Source organism: Phoenix dactylifera, chromosome 11 (genome assembly GCF_009389715.1).
Source record: "Phoenix dactylifera cultivar Barhee BC4 chromosome 11, palm_55x_up_171113_PBpolish2nd_filt_p, whole genome shotgun sequence".
NCBI lineage: Eukaryota > Viridiplantae > Streptophyta > Magnoliopsida > Arecales > Arecaceae > Phoenix > Phoenix dactylifera.
The window spans coordinates 11,364,095-11,389,205 of record NC_052402.1 but is presented as its reverse complement, the minus strand read 5'-3'; the positions used below and the strand labels follow the sequence as shown (position 1 = coordinate 11,389,205).

At 38.8% G+C, this 25,111-nt stretch overlaps 1 protein-coding gene across 2 annotated transcripts; it reads right to left on the bottom strand.

Moving 5' to 3' along the window:
- Positions 1-566: 566 nt before the first annotated feature.
- LOC103713217 (50S ribosomal subunit assembly factor BipA) lies at positions 567-24,758 on the bottom strand. 2 transcript variants are annotated; one of them, XM_008800066.4, is made up of 19 exons: positions 24,355-24,757; positions 24,020-24,094; positions 23,764-23,914; positions 19,424-19,492; positions 19,141-19,313; positions 18,337-18,474; positions 18,091-18,216; positions 17,282-17,380; positions 15,523-15,646; positions 15,247-15,310; positions 11,365-11,419; positions 11,159-11,283; positions 9,157-9,230; positions 7,692-7,741; positions 4,324-4,410; positions 4,180-4,230; positions 4,001-4,084; positions 1,047-1,097; positions 570-965 (listed from the first exon to the last, which is right to left on the bottom strand). In XM_008800066.4, exons 1-19 carry the CDS (start codon positions 24,694-24,696, stop codon positions 882-884), a joined length of 2,022 nt encoding a protein of 673 aa, XP_008798288.2. In that variant the 5' UTR covers positions 24,697-24,757; the 3' UTR covers positions 570-881. The 2 variants fall into 2 exon arrangements, with proteins under 2 accessions (XP_026662806.2, XP_008798288.2); XM_026807005.2 differs by having other exon boundaries at positions 567-1,097; positions 24,355-24,758.
- Positions 24,759-25,111: the final 353 nt, after the last annotated feature.

Genomic DNA, 25,111 nt, shown 5'->3' with positions numbered 1-25,111 from the left:
TAATCCCTTCCTTGGAACTTGCCCCTCTTATCTCTTGATCAGGACGGAATAGAATATTAGGCAGGGGACGACTGCAAACGTAGTTGGGAAATTATTCTAGAGGATTGTGATTACCCACCTGAAAAGGCTATCATTACGAAATCACTCCCGTCATGCAAAATCTTCTCTCATAGTCATAGGTCGTGCCGCAACTAGATCCCTTTGGGAGTTAGGATCCACATGGACAAGGCATAACCGAGTTCTTAGTCGAGTCTGGCCCGCCAACAGCCACAGGGGTAAGACAGACCAGGTCAAGCCTTGTCAGCTCCCAAGACCGGGATAAAGCCCGAACTTAATCTACATTACCGGCTCAGGTCTCGTATTTGGTCACAAAACAATGCATCACTTGGTTTCAGTTATAGCACTTCCAGTCTTACTAAAAAGAGGGGGGGAGTGCGACCCCCTGTAACAAGTTTGTAGAAAATGTAGACCTTGAAACAACAGGGAAGACTTCATATAGCCAGTGGAGAGCCTAGCAAATTATTTCTTCCAGAAAACAAAATAGTATTATAGAACAATTTACTCAATACTTCAAGAATGCTGGCAGCAGTAGCAAAGGCAATTTTTTTATACTGCGTTCTCTTTCATGTTTCAATAAATAGCAACATGAAATCTTGATTCAATCTATTTTGCCGCACAATACATGGTCAGCTCATATTTTGATATTATTTTCAAAATTTCTTTCTAACGAATGTCGTAATGAATAAATAACATGTAGCTATGAGAAAACCTTACATAAAAAATTTACGAAATTATCTTGGTGGCCGTGGCTTTAATCTTTTGGCTGGCTATGAGAAAACCTTACATAAAAAGTATACCAAATTATCTTGGTGGCCACGTCTTCAGTCTTTTGGCTTATTTCTCATCATCTTCCGTTTATTGGCATCAAGATATCTTTTCCTCAACCTCACAGCCTTCGGTGTTACCTGCACGGGGCACATGCATTTATCAGTGGTCAATACAAATGACAGATCACAATAAGTTTGGAAATGAAACTGGAGACTTGCCTCAATAAGCTCATCGGAAGCAACATATCCAATTGCCTCTTCTAGAGATATCTGCAAATTTATTGTTGTCCATAGTGAGGGACTCATCTTGTGCATTTACCAAAAAATATTAAAAGACTGACTTGACTAAAACAATGTGAAAATGGGGCATCGATGATTCACACCTACATGATGCCTCAGTTACACATCATATACAAAGACTAGAGACTAATATAACAACTCCCTTTTCAATTCTCAAACTTGTAGGGCATATATGCGAATTAGTCCAATCTATTAACTTAGTGGAATGATAGCTAATTTGCATAGCCAAGTTCTTTCAATAACTAATAAACCATAAAAAAAGAGTTTTAAGAGCAAGTAGCACATCAAGATTCTCCTAAAAATATAATAGCCGCATGTTGAGAAAACAGTGGAGCACAGACCCCATTAAGTTCTTACTGTGAAGTGGTGCCGTGTCGTGCTTAGTATATAAGCCACTTTGGGGGTCAATAAACCATATACCATTCAAAAGTTCTGATATGCCTTCTTATTTTCAGAGAACCACAGGTTCTCGCAGCCGTCAAGATATGCCAAGTCTGGATCTCCTACTGTTCATGACACCTGACGACCTATCATGCAAAACTAATGGAAAGTAACTGAAATTCTTCTCTACAATCTGTATTACCTACACAGAATAATCATCATGCTTAGGTCCATGTTTGCCTCTGAGGCCCAACCTAAGGAACCTAAGATCAAGTTTCTCGATGTTTGATGCCCCAAACACATGGGCCTTACTCAAGCACACCTCGAATCAACTCCATTCATCAGGTGCAGCCAAAACATCATGACTCAAGTCAACTAGCCTGACCTATAAGTTGGCTCAGGTGCAATCTCATAACTAACAACATAGGCGCCCCAAATACCTATGTCGGCACAACCACAACCAAACAAATGGGCTTCTCCCTAGCAAGTCCTGGTTAAAACATGACACGAGATGTCAGTGGACTAGAATAAAGCACCATTGTTAGTACCATAGTTTGTCAAATAATGATCTTGGATAGCACTATATGGTTTAAACAGACTATCCAAATATGTGATTGAATCAACAGAAAAACATAAGAAACACAGCATATAAGCTCTCTACAGTTGACCATGTAAAGCAGTTCCATTGGTTCGGTTCAAGGAAAAATATCTAAATACCAAGATGGCAGCACCAAGTGTTGCTTGTTCTGCAGGAGTTGTCACAAATTGGGTGCAGGGGACTGCTCTAGGCTTTATTATAAAGAGCACTCAATTTTGATGTGTTATTTTTCAAGAATAAATCTTTGCTGTAGCTCAAAATGGATGCTAGGTCTTCAAATGAAGGCTACTCATGGAGAAGTTTGTAAGGAAGGCACCTAGGGATGCTGCAAATAAGGAGACAGCAGAATCTCCTCCAAAATTTGAACCTATATCACTGGATTACCAAACTAAAAGATCTCGACTTTTAGACCTGTAAAATGTAACCATATGGATATCCAATATGTCTCCGATGGAGCATATAAATGGGGAAGCATATAAGGGTGATGGAAACATGAAGAACGAAACCATTTATTCAGTCCAAGAAGTTGGAATTTCTCCTTTTTATAAGAAACTGAAGAAGGGAACCCTAGGATGGGGTGGGACAAGGGTCAATGGTGGGAAATGGCACTGGCTGCAAGTGAGGGAAAGAGGATAGAAAGATGGTGGGAAAGTAGGACATGGAACGGAGGAAGAGGAAGAGGAGGAGGAGGAGAAGAGATTGGAGAAGGCAGAAGACAAAGGACAGGAGTCAGGTTTCCAGAGGATAGGGTAACTTTTCCCCTTTTTATAAGAAAATAAAGATATAAAATATAAAAATAATATCATAATGTGACTGCATTCTGACCTGCGAGATCATAATGTTTGACTCCAAGCCAACACGACCCACCAGTGGGTGAAGGTTGCTGGAACCATACCTGACCCATGAATCCAATGGGTTTTGAGTTGGCAGGTCAAGTCCGAGTCAGGTGAACAGGATCTGGTTATGGTTGCTGCCCATATTAAATTACTCTATGACAAAGTTGTTTGGATCTTTAACAAGTAATAGGAGCCAAGTAGAAGTCTAACCAATGAAGATGCGTATTCTTTGACAATTGAAAACGAAGAAGACTCTTGCATGTTAACCCTATTGGCATCACTTAAATACAGTTCTATACACTACACAATATTAGTGTTTTTACTTATAACTTTTCTCGTCTGTGACTCCAGTTGGAATGATTATTGCTCAATGCGCTTTCCAATGGTGCTGGCTCATCCTTGAACGAACAAGTTTTTCCAACTTCTCTTTCAACAGCCAGATCTTACTCATGAATTAAGAATTTGGGTCAATTGGATCTCAACTGCAGAAATAAAGCTTGTCTTTCGAGCAAATAAATGAGTTATATTACAACTACCCTTATAAATATGTTTTTAAAATTTGATTATGAATTTTAAATATTTGATATCTTTTAATATATGCGTATATAGGTACATAATAAAAGCAATGATGGGTGGTGAGGACCCATATTGACTATCATGAGAACTTTTCTTGTAGCCAGTACAATCATATTTTTTCTTTCTTGAGTCATTATTTCACCTATTCCTCAAAATGTGATCCATCAAAATGAAAAATATAATAAAATTACATTGAAAGAAATTCAAACTATTAAATTAACAAGTTTTGGCTCCCAAAAATATCCAACTAACCCAATAATTTCAGGACAGAATAAGTCCTGCTACAGTGAATGGCTCCTAGACCTAAGAAGTAGCTTCAACTTCTCTATGCATGCATGTTCTGTAGCCAATTTATATTTTGTGTGAATTAATTAAAAGCAAAGTTTGGTTGGAGATGCTAAACCTTTTTTGACATCCTGATCCAAAAAAATCATATGCAGTACATTCCTAGAAAAAAATGTATAATTTGATAGGAAAATTACCATACGAGGTGGAGTCAGCTTGACATTTTCATCTTTTCCTGGAGCACGAATATTCGTCAATTCTTTTGTTCTTACAGGATTTATCTGTCAACATGGTTAATTGTTGCAAAACTCAGTGCTGATAGAAAAAGCAAAGTTGGAAACGGAACATCCAAATTCCAAGAGTACAAACTTCTTACATCAAGATCAGTATCACGGGAGTGTTCGCCTACTATCATGCCTTCATATGTCTTCGCGCGCACAAAAAGAAACAACAAATAAGAAGCACATCCAAAAGTGTATCTGATAATCTTGAACAAATTAAGTATAGCTAGATTATGTACCTCCATGCCAGGAGAGACAAAGAGAGTTCCACGGGCTTCTAAACTCATAAGTGCATGAGCAGTAATGATTCCATTACCCACTGATACCTGTTCATGAAGCAAATTAAGATGAATAGTGAGTCAAGATGTAATGGGGCCATCAATTGCAAGTCTAATTTTATAAAGACTGGATATCACCATCCGTGAAGAAGTAAAGCCATAAGTTGTTGAATTGCAACCAAAGCAGCATTTCTTTCTAGTTAGTTTTAACATGTAACCAATCAAATAGACAAGATAAAAAATAAATAAATAAATAAGCAAATGCAATTGGGAGCACGGTTTGATGGCTTGTTTAGCTAGCATGTTCTTGAATCCACCTATCAGTTTTATTCATCTGTCCTCACATAAGTTTATCATCATAGATTGAAGAATACTGGAGGTGGGTGCACTATAGAACAAAGAACCACTTGAGACTGGCATATTTGTGTCTTGTAAGCTCCAATACAAAAGAATGGTAGGACCAAGGTATGTTGTGCCGGTATTGAAATTCGTACCGATTGCTCGGCAGTATGGAACAGTACCGTGTCTTTCCATTTCGAGACCGTACCGACACAACCAAAGTTGGTGGGGGGGAGGGAGAGAACAGAAGAAGAGAGAGGGAGGGAGAGGGAGAGGGGGAGGGAGGGGGCGGGAGAGGGAGAGAGAGGAGAGCGGCCGAGAGAGGGAGAGAGAGAGGGGGAGGGTCGGGGCGGGAGAGGGAGGGAGGAGGGTTTCCCCCTCTCGACCAGCTGCATAGAAATAGGGGCGAAGCCTTTGTTTCATTGAAAAGAGAGGGAGGGAGGGAGGCAGGGAGAGGGAGGGAGGGAGGCAGGGAGAGAGAGAGAGAAGGGAGAGAGAGGGAGGGATACGAAGGGAGAGAGAGGAGGGGGAGGGGGGAGAGAGAAAGAGGCCGAGAGAAAGAGGGGGTTTTCGAGCCCCCTCTCCTCGGCAGCAAGAAAACAAGGGGTTGAACCCTTATTTTGTTTCGAAACAGGGGCTCTGCCCCCCATTTTTGTGCAGTCAAAGGAGAGGATGCTCGAAAACCCTCTCTCCCTCTCTCGGCCTCCCCCCCTCCCCCTTCCTCCTCTCTCTCCTCCCTCTTCCTCATTTCGCCGGATTTCTCGAACCGAATTGTGCCAGTCCACCCTTGGTACGGCTTGGTACACCTTGAAGCAGGTGGTTCGGGGCAGTACAACATTTCATATGTAGGACAAATCAGTTCATGAAGCATTTTCTGAGTTTTTTAGGTCCATAAGGTGTAGAAACATGATTTTTTCACTGGATAAGAATTCGAAGAATATTATCATAAGCATAATTATATGTATTCTGCAAAGCAACATGCTTTGTCCTTTGTTCTAGTAATAGAAATAGAGCACACTACTCCTCGGAAACCAGTGACTTGTGGAATGACATCAAAATTCATGTATTCTTGCATGCCAAACCTCATTTTATAAATTTAATACAATTTGTTATACTACATAATTGTATTGAAGCTAAAAGGTCGAACATAGCAAGTTCCATATAAATGTGTGTCAGTGTGTCTATTATTCTGTGGTTGGTTATGTGCAAAAGTAACAAAATTTTAAGTAGTGGATTACTTTACCAAAGCGAAAAGATCATATTTTATTGAAAACTTAGGTGAATTTCAATCATCAGAGATCAAACAATCAAAGAAGAAAGAAATGGTATAGAAAACTTGGAGATATCACATGGAATAGGCGAATTCTATAATATTCAGAATGATTTGTCAAAGTTATGCCTAAAATGTGATAAATTACAAGAGTACCAAATATTTATAAAAAGACTTCCTTCAAAAAAATAACTAGCAGAATTTTCTCTCTAGGTTACAAGTATTTTGACCAGTAACCAGGTTAAAAAATCTTTTTGGATTTTTGAATATATAGAATGTTGATAAAAATTATATTTTAGGAGAACATTCAGATATCCAAATAATATAAACAGTCCAAATCAATTAAGCTTCATAAAAGAACACTTGAAAGGTTCTGAGAACTATGTCATAAACTAATGATCAGGGCCGTTCAAAGCATGAACTTGATACCTGCTTAAGACCTTAATCAATTTATATAACTCGCATACATATGAAAGATTTCCAAAACCAGTTGGTTGCTACATGAGTGCATATGTTTCAGGTTGATGGCACACTTTCAGTTGGAGTGACAAGTGTCCTCAGGCAGTCTGGCAGAAACTGCTGTTATTCAGAGGGGCATGTTTGGCTTCAGAGTCCTTATGTAGGCCTGCAATAAACAGGCCATCCCTAGGTTTGAAATTCCTTCAAGCAGGCTCTTGCAAGTACATAACTGAAATTGCTCAATAATAGATTAATTTGAACAAAACCACGTCGGACCGTAAATCGTGGCTGGTACATTTAATGGTGCTCTAACAAATCAATATAGAATTCCATAAGACTAGTAGAGAATGAAAGAGGAAATCAAACCTAGAGAGGTATTGTCAAACCTAGGGAGGTATTGTCATGGTATTCAAAGCCAACTTATGAAGCACAACTAGAAAACCAATTCCAATCATTATTCACAGACTCAAATAAGGCATGGTCAAAATTTCAAGAATGGAAATTATGGAATATATAAGAATAGATTAGGGCTTCCCCAGGAAAATCGAGACAACAGCCCCATAATCCAGTGAAGATATGGTAAATTTCCCCCATCTCGAAGACTACAGGTACTTATTTTCACCGATGTCCTGGCTACCAGGCCCATCAAATATACAGATACAGAATATGGTTAACAGTGACTCAATATAATAATATTATCTACAAGGTATAAGCAGGGTTCGCACAAGAAGTTGACAAGAATGGTCCAACATGACAATTCCATATTTTGTTATCATGAAACTCAACATGTTGGACTAAAATTTCACTAGATCATAAAGCAGATATGTGAGGATAAACAAATACTAAACTCTATTAGTAGGATAACATATTAAAGATGGTACACTTAGATAGTCTACACGGAAATTAAATATAATCCAAGTAAAGACTCGTCATAATAACGGACCAATATCCAACAATACCAAGATGTACATGCCATAATGCATATTCTATCACAAGCTACAAGTTAACTCCCTGTGACAAAGGGAATTTTGTTGATACGCATTTGCATGCTAACAATTTCAGATTAAACACAAATTTCTTCTTTCCAAATTGTGTGGACATTTCCAAAAAAAAGAACTTTTTTGCTTGTTCCACATGATTATATTCCTTCAAAATAGTGAATAATAACTTTGATGCATAAAATCATATAGTCTAATTTATTTTAACACCAGTCAGATTTATCTGAAACAGATCTTCGAAGGGAAATGGAAAAGAGACTTACCAATACCCCTTTTCTAACATTCCCGAGTAGACCCCGATATTTAGAATATGCTGCAAAAGATATAGAATGTTTATTTTAACCAAAATTACTCAAAAGATATAAAGGTTATGCTCATTAATGAATGGTTTATCCACATGTCAGTAAAACAAATTAGATACTCCTGTCCTGTCAGCTGGGCATACTAGCACAATCACTATATAAGCAAACAGAAATTTGATTGATGCACAATATCAGATGTTCTCCTTAAAAGTATGTGATAAAACTAATGATCTTAGGACTCTATCCATAAAGATTAAAATCTGTATGACCATAGACATCATTATACTTGATCAGGCTGAGTATTTTGAGCAAAGTTATATATGTTTAATTATTTGTATTTGAAGGTTGGCAAAGAGTAGGGTAGGGATGGCAAAATCCGACAGCACCAGCCAACCTGCACGAACCTACCCAAAAAAAATGGGTTCAGGTGGAACCTTTTCTTACTTGGGTTAGTTCCGGGTCAACCCGAAATCAATGCGACTATAAATGGGTGGGTTTGGGTTTAGACCCCAACCTGGTGTGTTACCCGTGTTGATTCAGTCGGGAACCACCCAAATCCCAAACCTAATATAATTGATAGTTCTCTGAATTTTGTCATATGATTTGTTTTCTCATAAAAAATTATAAGTGATACGCAGGATGGGCCACAATATTTTAGGATTTAAGACTGCATTTGAACTAGTTTTATCATTAACTAATTTAATTTATGACTGTCATATATATATATATATATATATATATATAATGCATTTTCACGTACATATGTATGTATATTTAAATATTTCAGTTATTGCAAGTAGGATGATATATTTAAAGTTAAATTTGACATTGTTGTCTGCAATCTTTAAATATCATGTTTTACTATAAGATTGGCGAGTCAAAATTTAAATGGGTTGGTGGGTGGATATGGGTTTATATAAAATAAATTGGTTCAGTATGAGTTTTACATTTTCCAACCTAATTATAAATGGGTCGGATATGGGTTGAGAGTTTTTTGACCAGAACCCAACCCAACCAAACCCAATGCCACCCCTAGAGTAGCGTGCTATGTCTCTACTGTATCAATGCTATTTGGATTTGCAACTCTCACTCTAAATTCCATTGACTTCATGGGTATCTCTGTAGATATATTCGAAGCTGGTGGAGTAATTACAGTAACATGTTTTTGCTCTACTGCTGAGAGCTTCTGAGCCTAACCATGTTAAGGTTGTGGGAATAATGTAAGCTCCTTCTAATACAACAAGTCTTCATTTTACATATATCATTTTCTCTCTTGCATAAATGATGACCTATAATGGACATTCATATTGTATATAGGATGACAAGATTCATGTAAGCAATCAGGACACTTAAAATGTTACAAGTGATAAGACAAATGCGTAGGTTTAGTCAAAAATATCATATCTGCTTAAAAACGCATACATACATGAAAAAGCACGGTGCATGAATCCAGTGCCACGGGTGTCACTGCTAAACACAGTTTTGTAGCCGACTAGGCCCCTGATCACATAAGAAAATAAAAATAAATAAAATGTTTCACTGTTGATGTCATCATCCATAAAAAAGACTTGAAAAAAGGCTTCACCATGTTAATTTCTTCAGTTTTAATATTAGCAAGTGCTTCAAAGCTACAAGAATAGTAAAAGTTTATATAGAATAACCAATTACAGTGATATTACAATCATGTTAAACAATGCATGAAAGCAAGGTTCGTAATGTCAATACCAGATCCTGCACCGGTACCATCATGGTATGGTGTCAATATGCCCGATATGGGGGTCAATTCAACAGTAATGACTAATGATACTCAGTACAACGCCCCCCACCCCCCCACCCCCAAAACTGCCCCCAAAAATACTGCATATTAGTATCGTATGGTACGGCTACTATGCAACAGTACGGACCGGTACCACATACCATGCATGAGACGTTACATGTTTGTGGTGATTTACTCTATGATCCTTGAAGGAAATAGAGTATGTTATAGCATATACACATATTTCTCAAAATTACCTATACTTTAGATAACTACAATTCTTTTCTAGTTGAAGCGCCCACCTATACATAAATAAGAAATGACATGTTGACTGATTTTGAATCCAAAGTCAATCTTAAATTATGGTAGAGAATGCAGCTAAGTTTCATAGCTATAGAGTTCATATTTTTATGTCATCGAGTTACAACTTAAGATACACACAACATGTGCCAGCTTGAGCTCAACTTTCAATTTTGCTTTCTTTCTTTGTGACAGTATCATTTGATAATGTTTCAAATTAGAAACAAGTTAGCGACGTATCAGGTGCTAGTGTCCTGCCAGCTTGGCATGGCACAATAAGTACCATGCTTGGCATGCACTGGCACAGCAACATGCCAGCACTGGTCTTTAGCTGGTACTGTGCCAGTGCTAGCACAGCATACACCTTTCCTTATCAACATGCTTATTGGCACTTTAATCCATAGTTTTAACTCTATATACTGTACATTAAAAGTGATATCCTAATGCAACCAATATCGCAGAAACAGCTAAATCGACGAATATACACAGCAATAGAGATATGTAAAGGAAGAAGCCACAATTAGGAACAAAACCCAAAACAAGCCACAAATCGAGCATGTGCGAAGATTGAACATGCACGAACAAGACGCTGTCTTCAGGCATCTGTGACTGCCATAATGGTCATTGATTGGTCCTTTCTTTCTCCTCTTGAATCAGCAACAAGATTTTCTTAAATAAAAATCATTTCACTGCATTTCTTAAAATTCAAATATGTAGAATCGTAGATCTTGTTTGCTGGAAAAAATCATTACACTGGTTGCATATGATGTGAAAGGGTAGATGTGCTCAAGTCTGGAAGCATAACAGGGCAGATGCGCAGAACAAACAAAGTAGACAAGCCTTATCCCATCAAGTTTGGGTTTTCCTATATGAATCAAGTTAAGATCCACCAAAGTTTGAGAGCATGTAACAACTAACTCTCAACTTATACATCAATTTCTTAAACAGCACCAATTCCTGAAGTGTACAGCTTTAGGCAAGAGCAGAACATGCAATGAAATCTAGGAGGGCCAATAGGCACATAAAGAGAACTATTTTGTTGACTAATAAATCCTAAAAGTACAATTGATTAATTCCTATGTCTCGAAATAGGCATACAAGAAATTATATTGCATATTGGTATACACAAGGAAACATGCAACCTTAGATAACATGTTCCCCAGAGATTAATAGGCAACAGAGCAAATGAAAAGAATCATAAAACAACAGAAAATTCTCATCAGAATCAAGGGAGAGAAAATGCACCAGAAAGTCAAATTATGATTAAACAAGACTTGATCCAAAACCGCAGAACAATATTTGCTTTCCCCCTTCTAGATTGTCAAAAATGCTTTTAGATTGAAAAAGTTAGTGAGATGTTGAAGTCACAAACCTAGATGGACAAGTCAAAGATAGTCTAGTCCTTCCATTGCTCCCTGGAACAGGACCCATGTCAATCACCTCACCCCGCCTATGTGAAAGGGCTTCCATGACAAGGCCCACATGCTCGTCATTCACCTGCGATTTTCAACCCATCGATGAGCTACCAATCCATTGAGGAAAAAAGGGATTACAGAATTAATTCAAACTTTTCTGTACCTCAACTGTTACTTCTTCTATAGGCTCTAGCTTTTCACCATTCTCAGTTTTATACCTGACTCCATGAAAGGAAGATATCATTACTTTGTCCAAGAAAATCAGTAAAATAATAATCAATAGCCAAGAAAATTACAAAGTGTCCTAAGTAAAGCAGCTTGAACTTGCATAGAACATCAACATGTTGGACAATACCAATTTTTCATGCAACAAAAAGATATTGGCATGTAGAGGGATAACAATGGTGACTGATGTGTGTGCAGGCCATCATGCATAGATGCATGCACAATGTTTTCAACATTTAAACAGATGTTACATCTCTCAGACATCACAATTATTCCAGATACTATATACTCCAAGTCAGGGCAACAATATCATATCATTTCAGATTAGAGACAACATGGGGTCTTAATATTTGATGCTAAAATAATTAGCAATGTTGACAATTTATATTATTTAATATATTTAAGTGACGAGAATTCAGATGGTTCCTTTGAAATTACATATATACATCTTAAGTTATTCCAAATGTTAGAAATAGAACATCCAGATTTGTATATCCATTATATGGAACATATAAAACAACCATACGTCCATACCAGTGCATTATATCATGATTTTATGAATATTTATATGGATTATAATTATAAAAGTATGCACATAAGTTGTGCAAAAGCAACCTTTCGGGGGCTCATATACGGTTTTCAATGGCAGATAGATGGATAGACCTAGTACAAAGTGTATACTTTCTCAATGCATGCTAGCCCAGAAGCACAACCTAAGAAAATTTGCAAAGACAAATCTGTAGACCTAAGAACATCTGCTCATCCAATGCAGAGGGGATTTCGACCTTCGTTTTTCGGGAGGACTTTCCGGCTTCAGTACTGGATTTGAGTCATCATGACCTCGTAACTGTCATACCCTTGCCAGACTCACACAAGAGATCTCTTCTGAATTCAGGTGACTATTCAGCAGCTGGTCAGCAAAAATTCATTGGATGGAAATAATAGCATTTAGGTTCCGGTTTGCTTAAATGGTGTGCAATGAATTATCTAGAATGTTTCGTTGAAATAGCTTAATAACATCCTCTCTATTGCAACATGAAGAGTGCATGGAGTCATATCCCATCACGTCCCTAGCCAGCCTTGAGACCCTGGTTCCTTCCAAAGGTCATCAAACCACCTTTTCTTCTCCTCAAGGATTCCAATATTGAGGATTATATTATATTGATGGTCAACCAGATAGTATGATCCTCAATATGGGAATGTATGCCTCAATACACCTCATTGAAAAAGGGCAAAAATAAAATAAACAAATAAAAGAAGTGTACTGATGGTAGGGGTTCGATACACCTCAATACAGCAAAATTCTGGCCCAGTTTGCTAATAGTGGGTGCACAGCCGCACCTATGTACCGGCTCATGGCCGGTATAGAATGTACCAACAAGTACAGGGCTGGTATACACAACATCTCAATCCATGCTTTTACTGGGGACTAAAACACCTTTTTCTTCCTAGGTTGAGTTATCACACAATATTCTATCTCAACCAATCTGATTTGACTCTCTTCTACCAGTATAACCCGTTTCCCCATTTCCAAATTATTAACATCTACAAGCTTGCACTTTCATTAAATATGAAGCAGATAAGTTGCATTCTTATGGTGTTTTGTGCTTCCAAATATGGATTTTCGGCGCTTTGAGTTTCTAAAGTTTCTTGGTTTAGCTCTTTGGCCATTGCCTACCTCCTTTCGTCCTAGGATGTGCAACTTCAAACTTTGCTCTTTTTAACAGATCTGAAAGCTTCCAAGATCCTAATTCGGCTTTTTTTCTGCCAGGGGGAAGCTTTTTTCTCTTTATTCATTTTTGTTTAGCCTCTATTTTATAAAGTACCTCTTAAGATCTAGGGATGGCAAAATCTTCTTCATAGTGACAAGACTCGGCCATACAAGCACCCTCTCGGCCAGTCTATCCTTTGGCTTCTTTAATTAGACACAGTAAATGTATTGTCCTTGCAATTTTGTATGTCGATCGCATCTAGAACACAGATTTATCTTGTTTCCCAATTCAATCACTTTCTTCAATTGAATGGCTTGGCCAGCTAGTCCTCCAATCACGTCTCAAGCCTTTAGTATCAGTCTTTGATTCACACCATCTTGACCATGCTATATTATCTATTCACATGTTAGATATCATTATATTTTTTACATATTCCCATCCAGGAATACTCTTCAAACATTAAAGGCATTATCTCACTATAATCTTCAATTACGCTTTTAGGTTGCATGGTTTGAGTTGTCCTTAAATCAACAATATTAGCTTTTCTCAAGGATCATGTCTTCATACTTGATAACAAGGTTCGCAGTCTCGGTACCGAACTCCGTACCCAAAGTCCGTCTAATCAGTACCAAAATCTGTACCGGTCGGCGCCCAATACGATTTGGTACTAATTCGGTACTAGACCGAACTGATAGGGCAGTGGTAGGTGGCCCATACCCAACCCGGTTCGAAACCGGCTTGACTCGGTGCGAACCGGACGGTTCTGGCTGATTTCGGGCAGTAAAGAATCGGTTCCGGCCGGAATCGGTCATCCAATATCAGTTCTGGCCGGTGGAGGCCGAAACCGAATATGAATGACGAACCGACCTGATTTCGCACCGGGTTTGTTCAGTACTGCTTGAATCAGGCGGTTTGGCCCGGTTCAGCAAAACTTGTCCGTACTGGTGCCACACTAGCACTATATCGGTACGATACGATACGGAATCTTTTTTATGTACCGAGTATCGGTACGCCACCTGTACTGGGTACTAATACCGAATTGGTACGGTACATCCCGTACTGCCCTGATTCAGGCCGATACGACGAACTATGCTTGGTGATCTTATTTAAGTTGGGCTTTCTTCCTATTCTCTACAGATACATGGTATCCAAGTGTCGCCTTTTTAAGTTTCATCATGGTTTGCATTAAAGACTCAACCTATTATGTGATGTGAGTGGCCTTTCATTTTACTGCATACTGTCCTGTGTAACTCCAGATTGGTTGCTTTTGTAGGACATCTTGCACCTCATTACCAGTCAGCCTCACACATGCTTATGGGCAGTATATATGGCTGGTCTTGGTTTCAGCTTTTGCATCACTTCCAGAGTTTGCATTGCTATCATTACTCAACATTTTATTCCTTCCATGTTGTCATTTTTAGCTATTTTAAAATTTAGACCCAACTTTATTGGCCCTAACTCATTTGGTTGGTGGATGCGATGACACACAACACAACCATAACTTTTGTTCGCTAGTAGGCATCGATTGTGTGTTCAACCATTTATTACTGCATCCATCCCTCTACTGCCTCATTATTCATGTGGCTTCATAACTACATCAAATTAGCTTTTCACCCCATGCTTGTCTCCATACTTGCCCCTCCCATTGAAACCTCTGCCCTCAAACTCAATCACGTTATGTCACACATTGGGCATCACTTCACCCTCAAAGGTAATGACTCCTGTCAAAGCAATGAATCCTAGAGGTGTGACAATTAAATTCATCCTTCTGCAATCTTATTTATCGGTTATCTCTAGGGATGTCAACATGGGCTGACTAGTTGACCTAATCTTATATTCTTCCAGACTAGGACATCAGGTATGGCTAATTACTCTCTCTCTCTCTAAACCTAACCAGCATCGAGTATATTTTTCCTACACCAAACTGCATACATTTGGCTTTACATGCTAATAAGAATCACTCTGACATTAGCTCCAAAAGTTCTATTAACAAAACAAAAAGAACCAACAATAAAGAAATGTATACGGCACTAAAACTAAGGGATGAAATAAAAGGAAGAGGAACAATGAAGAGAAGATACTGTTGCATTGCAATACCAAAAACTTACATGACTCTTGGGGGTGAAATGGAGAGTTCAAAACCTTCACGCCTCATGTTTTCAATCAAAATACCTAAAGTTTCACAAAGACATCGCACAAGGACCATGTTGCCATAAGGATAGATTAAACTAAATCTAAATTAAAGCAAAATTTTTTATAAGAAATTGATAAGAAAAACTATATGTAAGAAATGATTAGCAAAAAGGAAATTAAAAAAAGTTAAATGTCAGATTTAAACATTTTATAAGAAAAAGGATTGAAACAAAAATATCGAAGATACAGACCCAACTGAAGCTCGCCCCTCCCTTGAACTTCATATGAATCTGATAATGCTCCAGGACGAACATTGATAGCAAGATTTGTTTCTGCCTCTGCCGTCAGACGATCACCAATTTTTCCTCCAGTCAACTGTAAATTGTAACATTCATGAGGATGAGACATAAGGACAAGAGATAAAGATTGAAGAATGAATATTAAGGATAATCAAGACCTACATAAGCAATATAAGAAGAAAACTAACCATATTAGAAGTGGACACAGTAATACACTTTATATTCCATTGACTAAAAATAAATTTTATACAAATATAAGCAGAAAAGTTGAAGATGGTGTCTAAGGCAAAGGTTATGAAGGGTATCTGAAGTCTGAACACATCAAAACAGAATCAGTTAAGACACAGAATGAGTAATCAATAAAGTCAAATATCTCAAACATGGAAATCAACAAATGCTATTATCAAATGAACCACTATGTAACCAGAATCTTCATATTTAAAGTTTTTATAACACCAAAGATTATTTTATATTAATGATACATTATAATAATATAACCATACATACTAATGATACTATAACCCTATCCACCTCTCCCCATTTTTATCTAAAAACCCTCCATGCCAAAACCTATCCCATCACCTCCACTCCCGTTTCTCGGATCTCTCTCTCTTTCTCTCTCACACACACATACACATGCGTGCGCACGCATGCACGCACACACACGAACACACAAGTATGCAAGCATACCCTAGTCATGCAAAGGACAACTCTCAATCAATATGGACCCATCTTCCTCTTCCTCTTCCCCTCTTCCTTACCACCAGCAGCACCCAGCACCCAATAAGTCCATCCTCTACATGACTCCTTCCCCGCTTCCCTCTCCCTCTTTTGTCGCAACCAGACAACATTGGTTTGACTCATGCACTAGGTATGGCCAGGCTAAGCTGGCCTGGTCTGCCACTTGGAATTTTCCGGTCTGGCCAGGCTCAGGCCAGCATGTTGGCCCTCAACACTAGGTTCAGGCCTGGCCCAATAAGTGTCCAGTTCTGGTGTGCAAAGATGATTCAATAATTCATGATACAACTAGTCCAACCTCAAAACCTCAATCAGTTGTCCTCCTGGTCCAATATCTAATAAATACAGTGATAAAGAAAAGCATTTTATATGTAAAAGTTCATGATAGGAACTGTCTAAATACCTCAGATTCCAAGACTGCAAACTGCAAACAAAATGACAGGAATACCCAGATTCAATAAATCAATTCCTACCCCAAGTTAGATCGAATTATGTACCTTGGAGTTGTGATGATGCAAAATTCATTACAATTAACAGATGATGATTTTTTTTAGTTGACTTCATTCAGTGACCATTTAGTAATTAAGTCAGTACTCAAAACAGGCATCAATATACAATATTCATTTATTACACATTATCCTTTGAGAACTGCATCTTAAATTCAAAAGAAAGCCACGCAGCACAATAAACAAATGATGACAACTTCTATTTGTAAGTCCCTATATGGTGCATCATAAAGAGTCGCAACAATCAAGCATGTGTTATAACAAGGACCGTGCTGATTCCAATTTAGCAGTGTAACAAATGTAAGCTCATGCAGAGAACTATGCTTTCATACATATGATGTTGTCTGGGACTAAGACCGACACAGCACACAAGAAGTTAAAACAATTGTATCAGGAGATTGAATTGCCCATAATACATAAATCAAGAAAAACTAATTAAAGATTAATTGATTGATATTGCCACTTACATGGATCCCATCACGGCCAGCCAGTGGAGAATCATTGACACCAAAAGTCATAGAAATTGTTGGAGGATCTAACTCGACAGTCGGCAATGCAGTCATGACCTGTGTTTGCAGTCATCAGTCAGCACAAAGTAGCCATGTACCCTATATTTCTTAAATTGAATCATGTTGTAGGTAAAGGAAATAATCAACAAAGTAATATTGAAAATACATACTAATAAGATATGCTGACCCATTTCAATGCATCCACAGCAACCCAACCACCCACAACTATGTGCCCATGTGCATGTAATATTCTTATAATTTATACTGCTGAGCTCAGATATTTGGAGAAAGGCTTTACAGATATGGCTATGGCAATAAATAGAGAATATCATGTCTGTGAAGTGGATTTCTGAGGCTACTGAATCTGTCTCTTAATCATAGGCAACTGTCATGTATCAAGAAGGTTTCAAGAGCATAGCTGCCTAGGCTACCGAATATGCTTTCAAGATCAATGACATGCCACACAGTCCATTAGTGCTATCCATAGAATCCCACCAAAAAGAAAATTAGCAAACAGAAACCCTTGCCGGCAATAGCAATTTCGCAAGACTACTAAATTCTAGCATGTCTAGGGAAAATCCTCTCCCCACATTATAGCTTTTACGTATTTCAGGTAAATAAAGTAATAGTTACAACAAAGGAACAACTTCGACCACAGAACAAATGGAACAAGTCAACATTATCTTTTGGCAAGACTTTCTAATGAAATAAACAGTTAAAAAATGCATAAATTAAATCTGTAGGAAGGGTAAGTGACATATGTCTACCTCTACATTTGCTACAGTGTGACCAATTGATGGATTCATTAATCCAGCCATTGAAATTATATCTCCAGCCCCTGCACTGTCGATCATGACCACGCTAGTGCCCTTCTTTTTCATAAGCTTTGTGACCTACATTATTGGTTAACTCACAAGCATAAGTGGCTTTGACTTGTTAAAACATTAAAAAGCATTTCAGACATGAATGCAAAGCCCTCTAAAATGCCCTAAATATACAGAATGACATCAAACCTTTCCTTCCTCAATTTTCTCGAGTCCATTATCTGTATGACGAAGACCATGAATTTTGTCTCCAATATGAAGAGCTCCTGATGATATTCGTCCTGTCAATATTCTTCCAAGATAAAAATCACGCTCCATCATGGAAACCTGCAAGAGACTATAATCATGTCTTTCAAGGTTTGAATTAAAAAGGAAATGAAAACAAAGGTGAGCCTTCAGAATAAAAAGGGCTAGGATCTTCAAAACTGCACACTACTTAAGATACATAAATGATTTTTCCATAGCTGCAATATCTTACTATTGAGGTCAAAGTACTGTTTGGTCATAAAGATAGAAAATATAAGGGAGACGCCTGCACTGCAAAATCAATCATGTCCATGGTACAAAATTGTTTCTGGAACTTTTCATTACTACCACACAAAAAAAAAAAGTTTAAACCAAATCTAAGAGAACATCACATTAGTAGATAAGCTGAAATACAGCTGATGATAATCAAAGAAACTTCCCATGATTGACAACCTTGACTAACTGCCAATCATTTCAATTACAACTTTAATATCCATTGCAAGTCAATAAATCAAAAATAAATGGTTGCAGCTCAATATCGTCTTTCAAATCCCTCCAACAAAAAAATTAGACAAATAAGTTATGGACAGGCACAGCAGAAGAGTGAAAGAAACAGCAAAAGTACATGTTATGATAGGCGAAACAATCTCGTCCTATGAAAACCAATTTGATATGAATAAATAAAGAAATGAAAATGAAGAGTATGGCAGATGTAAACTATGATCGCAACATCACACTCAGACTAACCAGCATTTGGAAAGGAGCCTCAAGGCTTGCTGATGGCGGAGGGACATGTCTTATAATGGTATCAAGCAACGGTGACATGTTCCTTGCATCATCGGCAGGATTTTTAGTAAAAGTTAAGGAAGCCCATCCTTCTTTGGCAGATGCATAAAGAACTGGAAAATCAAGCTGTTCCTCTGTGAAGCCAAAATTAAATGGATGTCATCAGGATTTGAACTTATATGTAAGTTAATGATATATTCAGGTCATGTGAGAAAAGTTAATATCTTTGAAAATTTAAGTGCACCTGTGGCACCAAGGTTTGCAAACAGATCAAATACCAAACTCTCAACTTCATCGCATGTCTCCTCAGATACTGCAAAATGGTTAAGCACAATAAAGTGATGAACAATTGTCAAAACAAAAATAAATAAATAAATAAAAGGAATTATATCCTCGCATCAACTTTTAAAGAACAAAGAAATTTATTCTTATACCACCATTTAACTAAAGGTCTTAACTAAAGGCTAAACACCAGAGTATGCATTTGTGTACACATACGAGGGGAGACACGTGCAAAAAGAGAGAGAGAGGGGGGAAGGAAAGGGAGAGAGAATTCATGTGAAGGTCTCATAGGAAGCATCCAGCTAACAAATATAAAAGATAATCGTTAATTATCTAGCCTTTAGAGACAATTGAGAAGATCTTAAATGTTTCTGATTTTATTGGGTGCATCCGTACTCGTCAGGTATGATCTACCCGCATTAGCCGAAAAAAAAAAAAGAAGATCTTAAATGTTTACATGGAGATATGCACTTTTTGTTTTTTTATTTGTTTGTGTTGGGAGCAAGGGTTTGGGGTTGTGATCCAGTGGCAAGATTGGCAAACATAATGGGCAGCTCTTTTAGATGGAAAGTTGAAAGAAAGAGATGTTGGCATGCTTGCCGGTTCATGAGTGTTTGAACTTTTAAGTACCAGCAGATTTCCTACCATCAAGCCTTCAATATACTAAAATTTAATTGAAATTAGTTCAACCTTTTATAAAGGTTCCCAGATAACTTACCAAGTTTGATGTGCATCTCAATCATGTACAAACTTTTTAATCTCACAAGCAAAAATCCTGGAAAAAAAGTTCCCAGGTAACACCCCACCAAGTTTCAAATGCATATCAAAACTAGGGCTATAATCAAGATAGGACTTACCCGAGCCTGAACCCAAAAACTTTTATGGGGGCTTGGGGCCAAGCTTAGACCTGAAATTTCTTTCCAAATCATGGCCCGAGCGTGGCTTAGCTAGAAGCCTAAGCCCATTTGGGTCGAAAGGTCGGGTCCAGCCCAAATGGCCCAATTGACCTAAAATTCTTGGCCCGATTGGCCAAAAAATGCTTGAGCCCAACCTAAAAGACTACTAGCAAAAGATTCTAATAATGAATTCGGGCCAAGATCGGATCAAGTTTCAGGCTTGGACTTGAAGCCAAAAGTTGGGTTCGAGCTTTAGGCTAGGCTCGGGTTGGGCCAAGGATCAACCCAAGCCTGACCTGAAATTTATTCAGGCCTTTTTAGGCCCGAGCCCAATCAAAACAAGCTCAGGCTTACCCAATGCACGATAGGAAGCCAGCCCAGCTCGATAGGTCTTGAACTAGCCCAAGCCCATTCTTAACCCTAATCAAGACTCCACAAAGATTTGTAAATTCCTCTTTCACGCAATAGCAAAGTTCCCGAGCTTCAAATCCAAGTATTCAACATCACAAGAGATCAAATTTTGTGCGAGCTAGGCTTCATAAAGTTTGTACATCTGATTTTTCCACCTCCAAGTTTGGGATTTATGGATTCTTTCTTCCAAAAAGGTTAAAGAGACGAGTTTATAAAATATACAAAACTTAGGGAGAGACAAGTATTAGATCTCCTATTATACATGTGGGCTCTTGATTGTCCCGAGTTGTTTCTCATTAGGGACAAAAATCTTACAAAAAGGTCGCTTGTACAACCCCATAATAATCCTTTGTAACTTTAGCCTATGTGTGCATGCGGACTTGCAAGATAGAGAAAGGTGGGATAGCTATCCCTGTTGCTCAGTACCCGTCCAAAATGTTATTGTTCTTGGGTTATAAAAAACCTAGTTGATTGCACATATGCATGCAGAAGCACGTGCATGTGTGCATAGAAGAAAAAAAAAAGTTGTTCTGGTTACAAGGGTTTAACCCATATTGACCAAAATAATGCTATTCAAAAAAATTTTAACATGTTTCGCAGCATAGCTCCAAATTTTATCATATAACAAAGTTGATTCTTCAAGCAAATGCAGCCTTAGTGGATTCTACACCAATTTAACAAGCATCTAACCCATTTTTGGATCCACATCCTAAACCCACATCCTCTCACCTCCAATTAATAGGTGACATAAGAGTGGCAAATAAAATCTGACTCTGATTACAGAGAAATGGATGTGCATTGGTCCTCCATACATGCATAGGGGGCAGACAGACTAAATACCTAAATACCAAGGAAAATTCCCCAACATATGTGGATAGCTGGATAGTTAAGATTAATATACAATTTTTCATTTACAGTCAACTCAAGAACAAAGCTTAATTACTTCATTACATGTAAAATTTACAAACTTGACACATACTCCCTCTCTCTCTCTCTCTCTCTCTCTCTCTCTCTCAACCGCTTACACCCGTACAGAAGCACCTTTGACCCACACAAATATGCACCTTTGACCCACACAAATATGCACCTTTGACCCACACAAATATGAACCGGTTCAAACAAAATGACATTGAAACCGATGCCTTGGGCTTCTCTATTACTGAAAGAGGGCTCCCGAAATGGTTCAAACTGGTGCGAACCGGACAATTTGCACCGAAAGCACCGGTTTCGCTCCGAATCAGATTCATGCCTTTTTCAAAAATACCAACTAAACCATGCCAATTTCGCGCAGGTTTGGTTTGGTACAGGATGAACCGGGCAGTTCGGCCCAATTCGGCATACCATGATCTAAGGTCTGCCATATTGTCTGGTACGGAACATACCGTACCGGACCGGAAGAAAACCGGTACGAAACACACCTTCAAGTCAATAAAAGCCCCGTACCGCCTATACCGAGGTATGTCGAGATGAAAATTGAGAAAAATAATTAGAAAGCTATTTCAACTCAAAAATGTACCGTATCGTACCAGTATCGTACCAATAAGATACCGATACGATACCTAGCACCGAGATTGCGGACCTTGCCATGGTCCCTATCAAATTAATGCTTCATTTAGGAGCATTAAATATTGTCCATGGCGTATGATTGACTACAATCTGGGTTCACTCCAGGGCCCATCCATGTGATGAGAACATGATAGCCACTGAAATGATGCATCAAGATTGCTTAGGCATGGTAGGCGGAATCAACCACCTAATGTGCTTCATTGCAACGTCACAATATTCTAAGTTGGGATTCCTCATGTCAAACTATATTTGGTTGGTACTCGTACTATATATGCCAATCACAGCTAGTTGAATAATGCTCTCTTAAAAAGAGATTCATGCAAACTGAAAATATTGAATTCCATGTCACAGAATTTTGCATATGATGTAAGTCCAACCATGCATGAAGGCTCACATCACATAATGGAACATGTAAACAACGCAAACGAATCAAAAGGAAGTGTAAGATGTTAATATATTTATGCCTCCAAGGTCAGACTGACGAACATCAAATTGCAGTTCATATTAAGACGAAATAGTAACATGCATTTGCGTGTGTTGTTGTTTAACAGTCCGAAAAAGCGCCCTGTTTAACAGTCCCAAAAAGTATCTCTTACCATCAAAAACTCGTCCCAATGATGAAATAGTTATAAAAGTGGGTAGAGAAGCTTTAATTTAGCGTCTTTTGGACTCTATGCATGGCCAAATGTTGGTGATGCTTATTATTTTGTATATACATTAATCGGTTATTGTGGGCTTAAAAGTAAGACCCAATCTAATCAGGGAATTTTAGGGACAGTAGCAGCTGGCCTGTTGGTAGATTTCCATTACCATGCAATGTGATATAATGAGATGAGAAAAGGAAAATGTAGTTTAAATTAAAAAAATAAAAGATAATTAAAATGTTGGCTTTAAAAGTATAGGTAGGGTCATAGGCAGCAGATTGTTTCCTTCAATTATATAGGAAAAGGAGCCTTTCTGAAGAAATAAATAACAACAGCTTGCTACTTTCTTCCTTCTCTCTGTGCGAAGTACTCTGCCACATCCAAACAAACTTTCATTCCCCTCTTTTCCTTAGCTTTCATAACTGTCCAAATTTTGTGTAAAATGGATCCCAAGCAGGAGCTTTATCTTCTTGAAGACAATTTACCTAAAACCTATAGCAATCTCATGTCTCGAATGTGAAACCTTCAACATTGGCAATTACATACCCCTTCATCCATTATCTTAAAATTGCATAAATATGATGCCTACAAAACTTCACAGACATACCCTTTAAGTCCACTGCTTAGACTCTTCTAGCATACACCTTCATAAGGCCACAGTGACTTCTAGTGAAGCCACAGCCCACAGTCCAATAACTGGTGGCTGAGGCATTACTTTTCACCCAATTACTTTTTCATATATCATAATGATATCATATCCAATATGAAATCCAAGTGAACCATACCTGCAGGTCTGTCAACTTTATTCAGAAGGAGAATTGGACGCAGCCCATACTTCAAAGCTTTTGCAAGAACGAACTTTGTTTGCGCGAGGGGACCTTCCCCAGCATCAACAACTAAGACAGCTCCCTCAACCATTCCCACAACTCGCTCGACCTATGCATCAATATCATATATCAACAGCAACAACTTGCTAAAATCAAGAAACACATCATGTTCATATTGATAAGCAATTCAGCGGGATTCATCAAGATCACTTACTTCACCCCCAAAATCAGCATGGCCAGGGGTATCAACCATGTTAAGCTCATTATCCTTCCAAGAAATCGATGTAACCTAAAAGACAAACATAAAGATAAAGAATTATATTCAAAAGTGGATTACATAAATCCAATGATCGACACACAGAAACAAGCTGTTTGATGAATTGACTGCAGAACTAAATTTATTTAAAATTATCAAATTCGAAGGGCATCATCCATTGAACTCAAAAACAAGATTCTTGGCCAAGAAATCCAGCTTCCTCGAGTTCTAGGAAATCCAAAGGAAAAAAGAAAAAATCGCTGTTTCTCAAGAACTAGTGCTTGGGGTCTTGCCTTGGAAGCGATGGTGATGCCCCGCTCGCGCTCGAGGCTGATGGAGTCTAGGGCCCGCTCGTGGGGGATGTCGGCGCCGCACTGGCGGAGGAGCCGGTCCATTAGGGTGGTCTTCCCATGGTCGACGTGTGCTATCACGGCCACGTTCCGGAGCCTGCTTGGGTCGAGCGAGCTCCCGGTGGCGTCGGCGGCCGAGGCGCGGGCAGCGGCGGTGGAGAAGAGGCGGAGGGGCGGCGGTGGAGGACGGGAGGAAGGGAAGGGGAGGGGCGAGAGAAGGGTGGAGGGGAAGGGAAGGTTCTTGCGGCTCGCCGACCGGAGACCGCGGAGGAGGAGGCCCGCCATTATTTCCGTCTTGCGGCGGCGGAGAAATCTCGCCGAGTGGTCCGCCTTACCCTTATGGTAGAGGGCGCGAGGGTTTTGGACTCTAGGGCAGCTAGGGCTGTCGGTGGGCTGGGGCGGGCCAGCTGCCCGACGCCCAACCCAGTCCAACCCGGGCTCGAGAAGGCAATGGAAGCTTGTGGACTGGGACTGGGCCACAAAAAATGGGCTAGTCCTAGACCGGCTGCAGCTGTCGATGGAAGTGTTAGCTGGGCGGGACATGGGGATCACTCCGTGTTGCGCCTGGTGCTCAGAAGTGGAGGAGTCTATTAGTCATGTGTTTCTTGGATGCGAGCGAGCAGTTCAGATTTGGAGCTATGCGGGTTTATTTCAGCGACAAGCCACCCTATCTGTAGATGGATTGTTATACCAGTTGAGG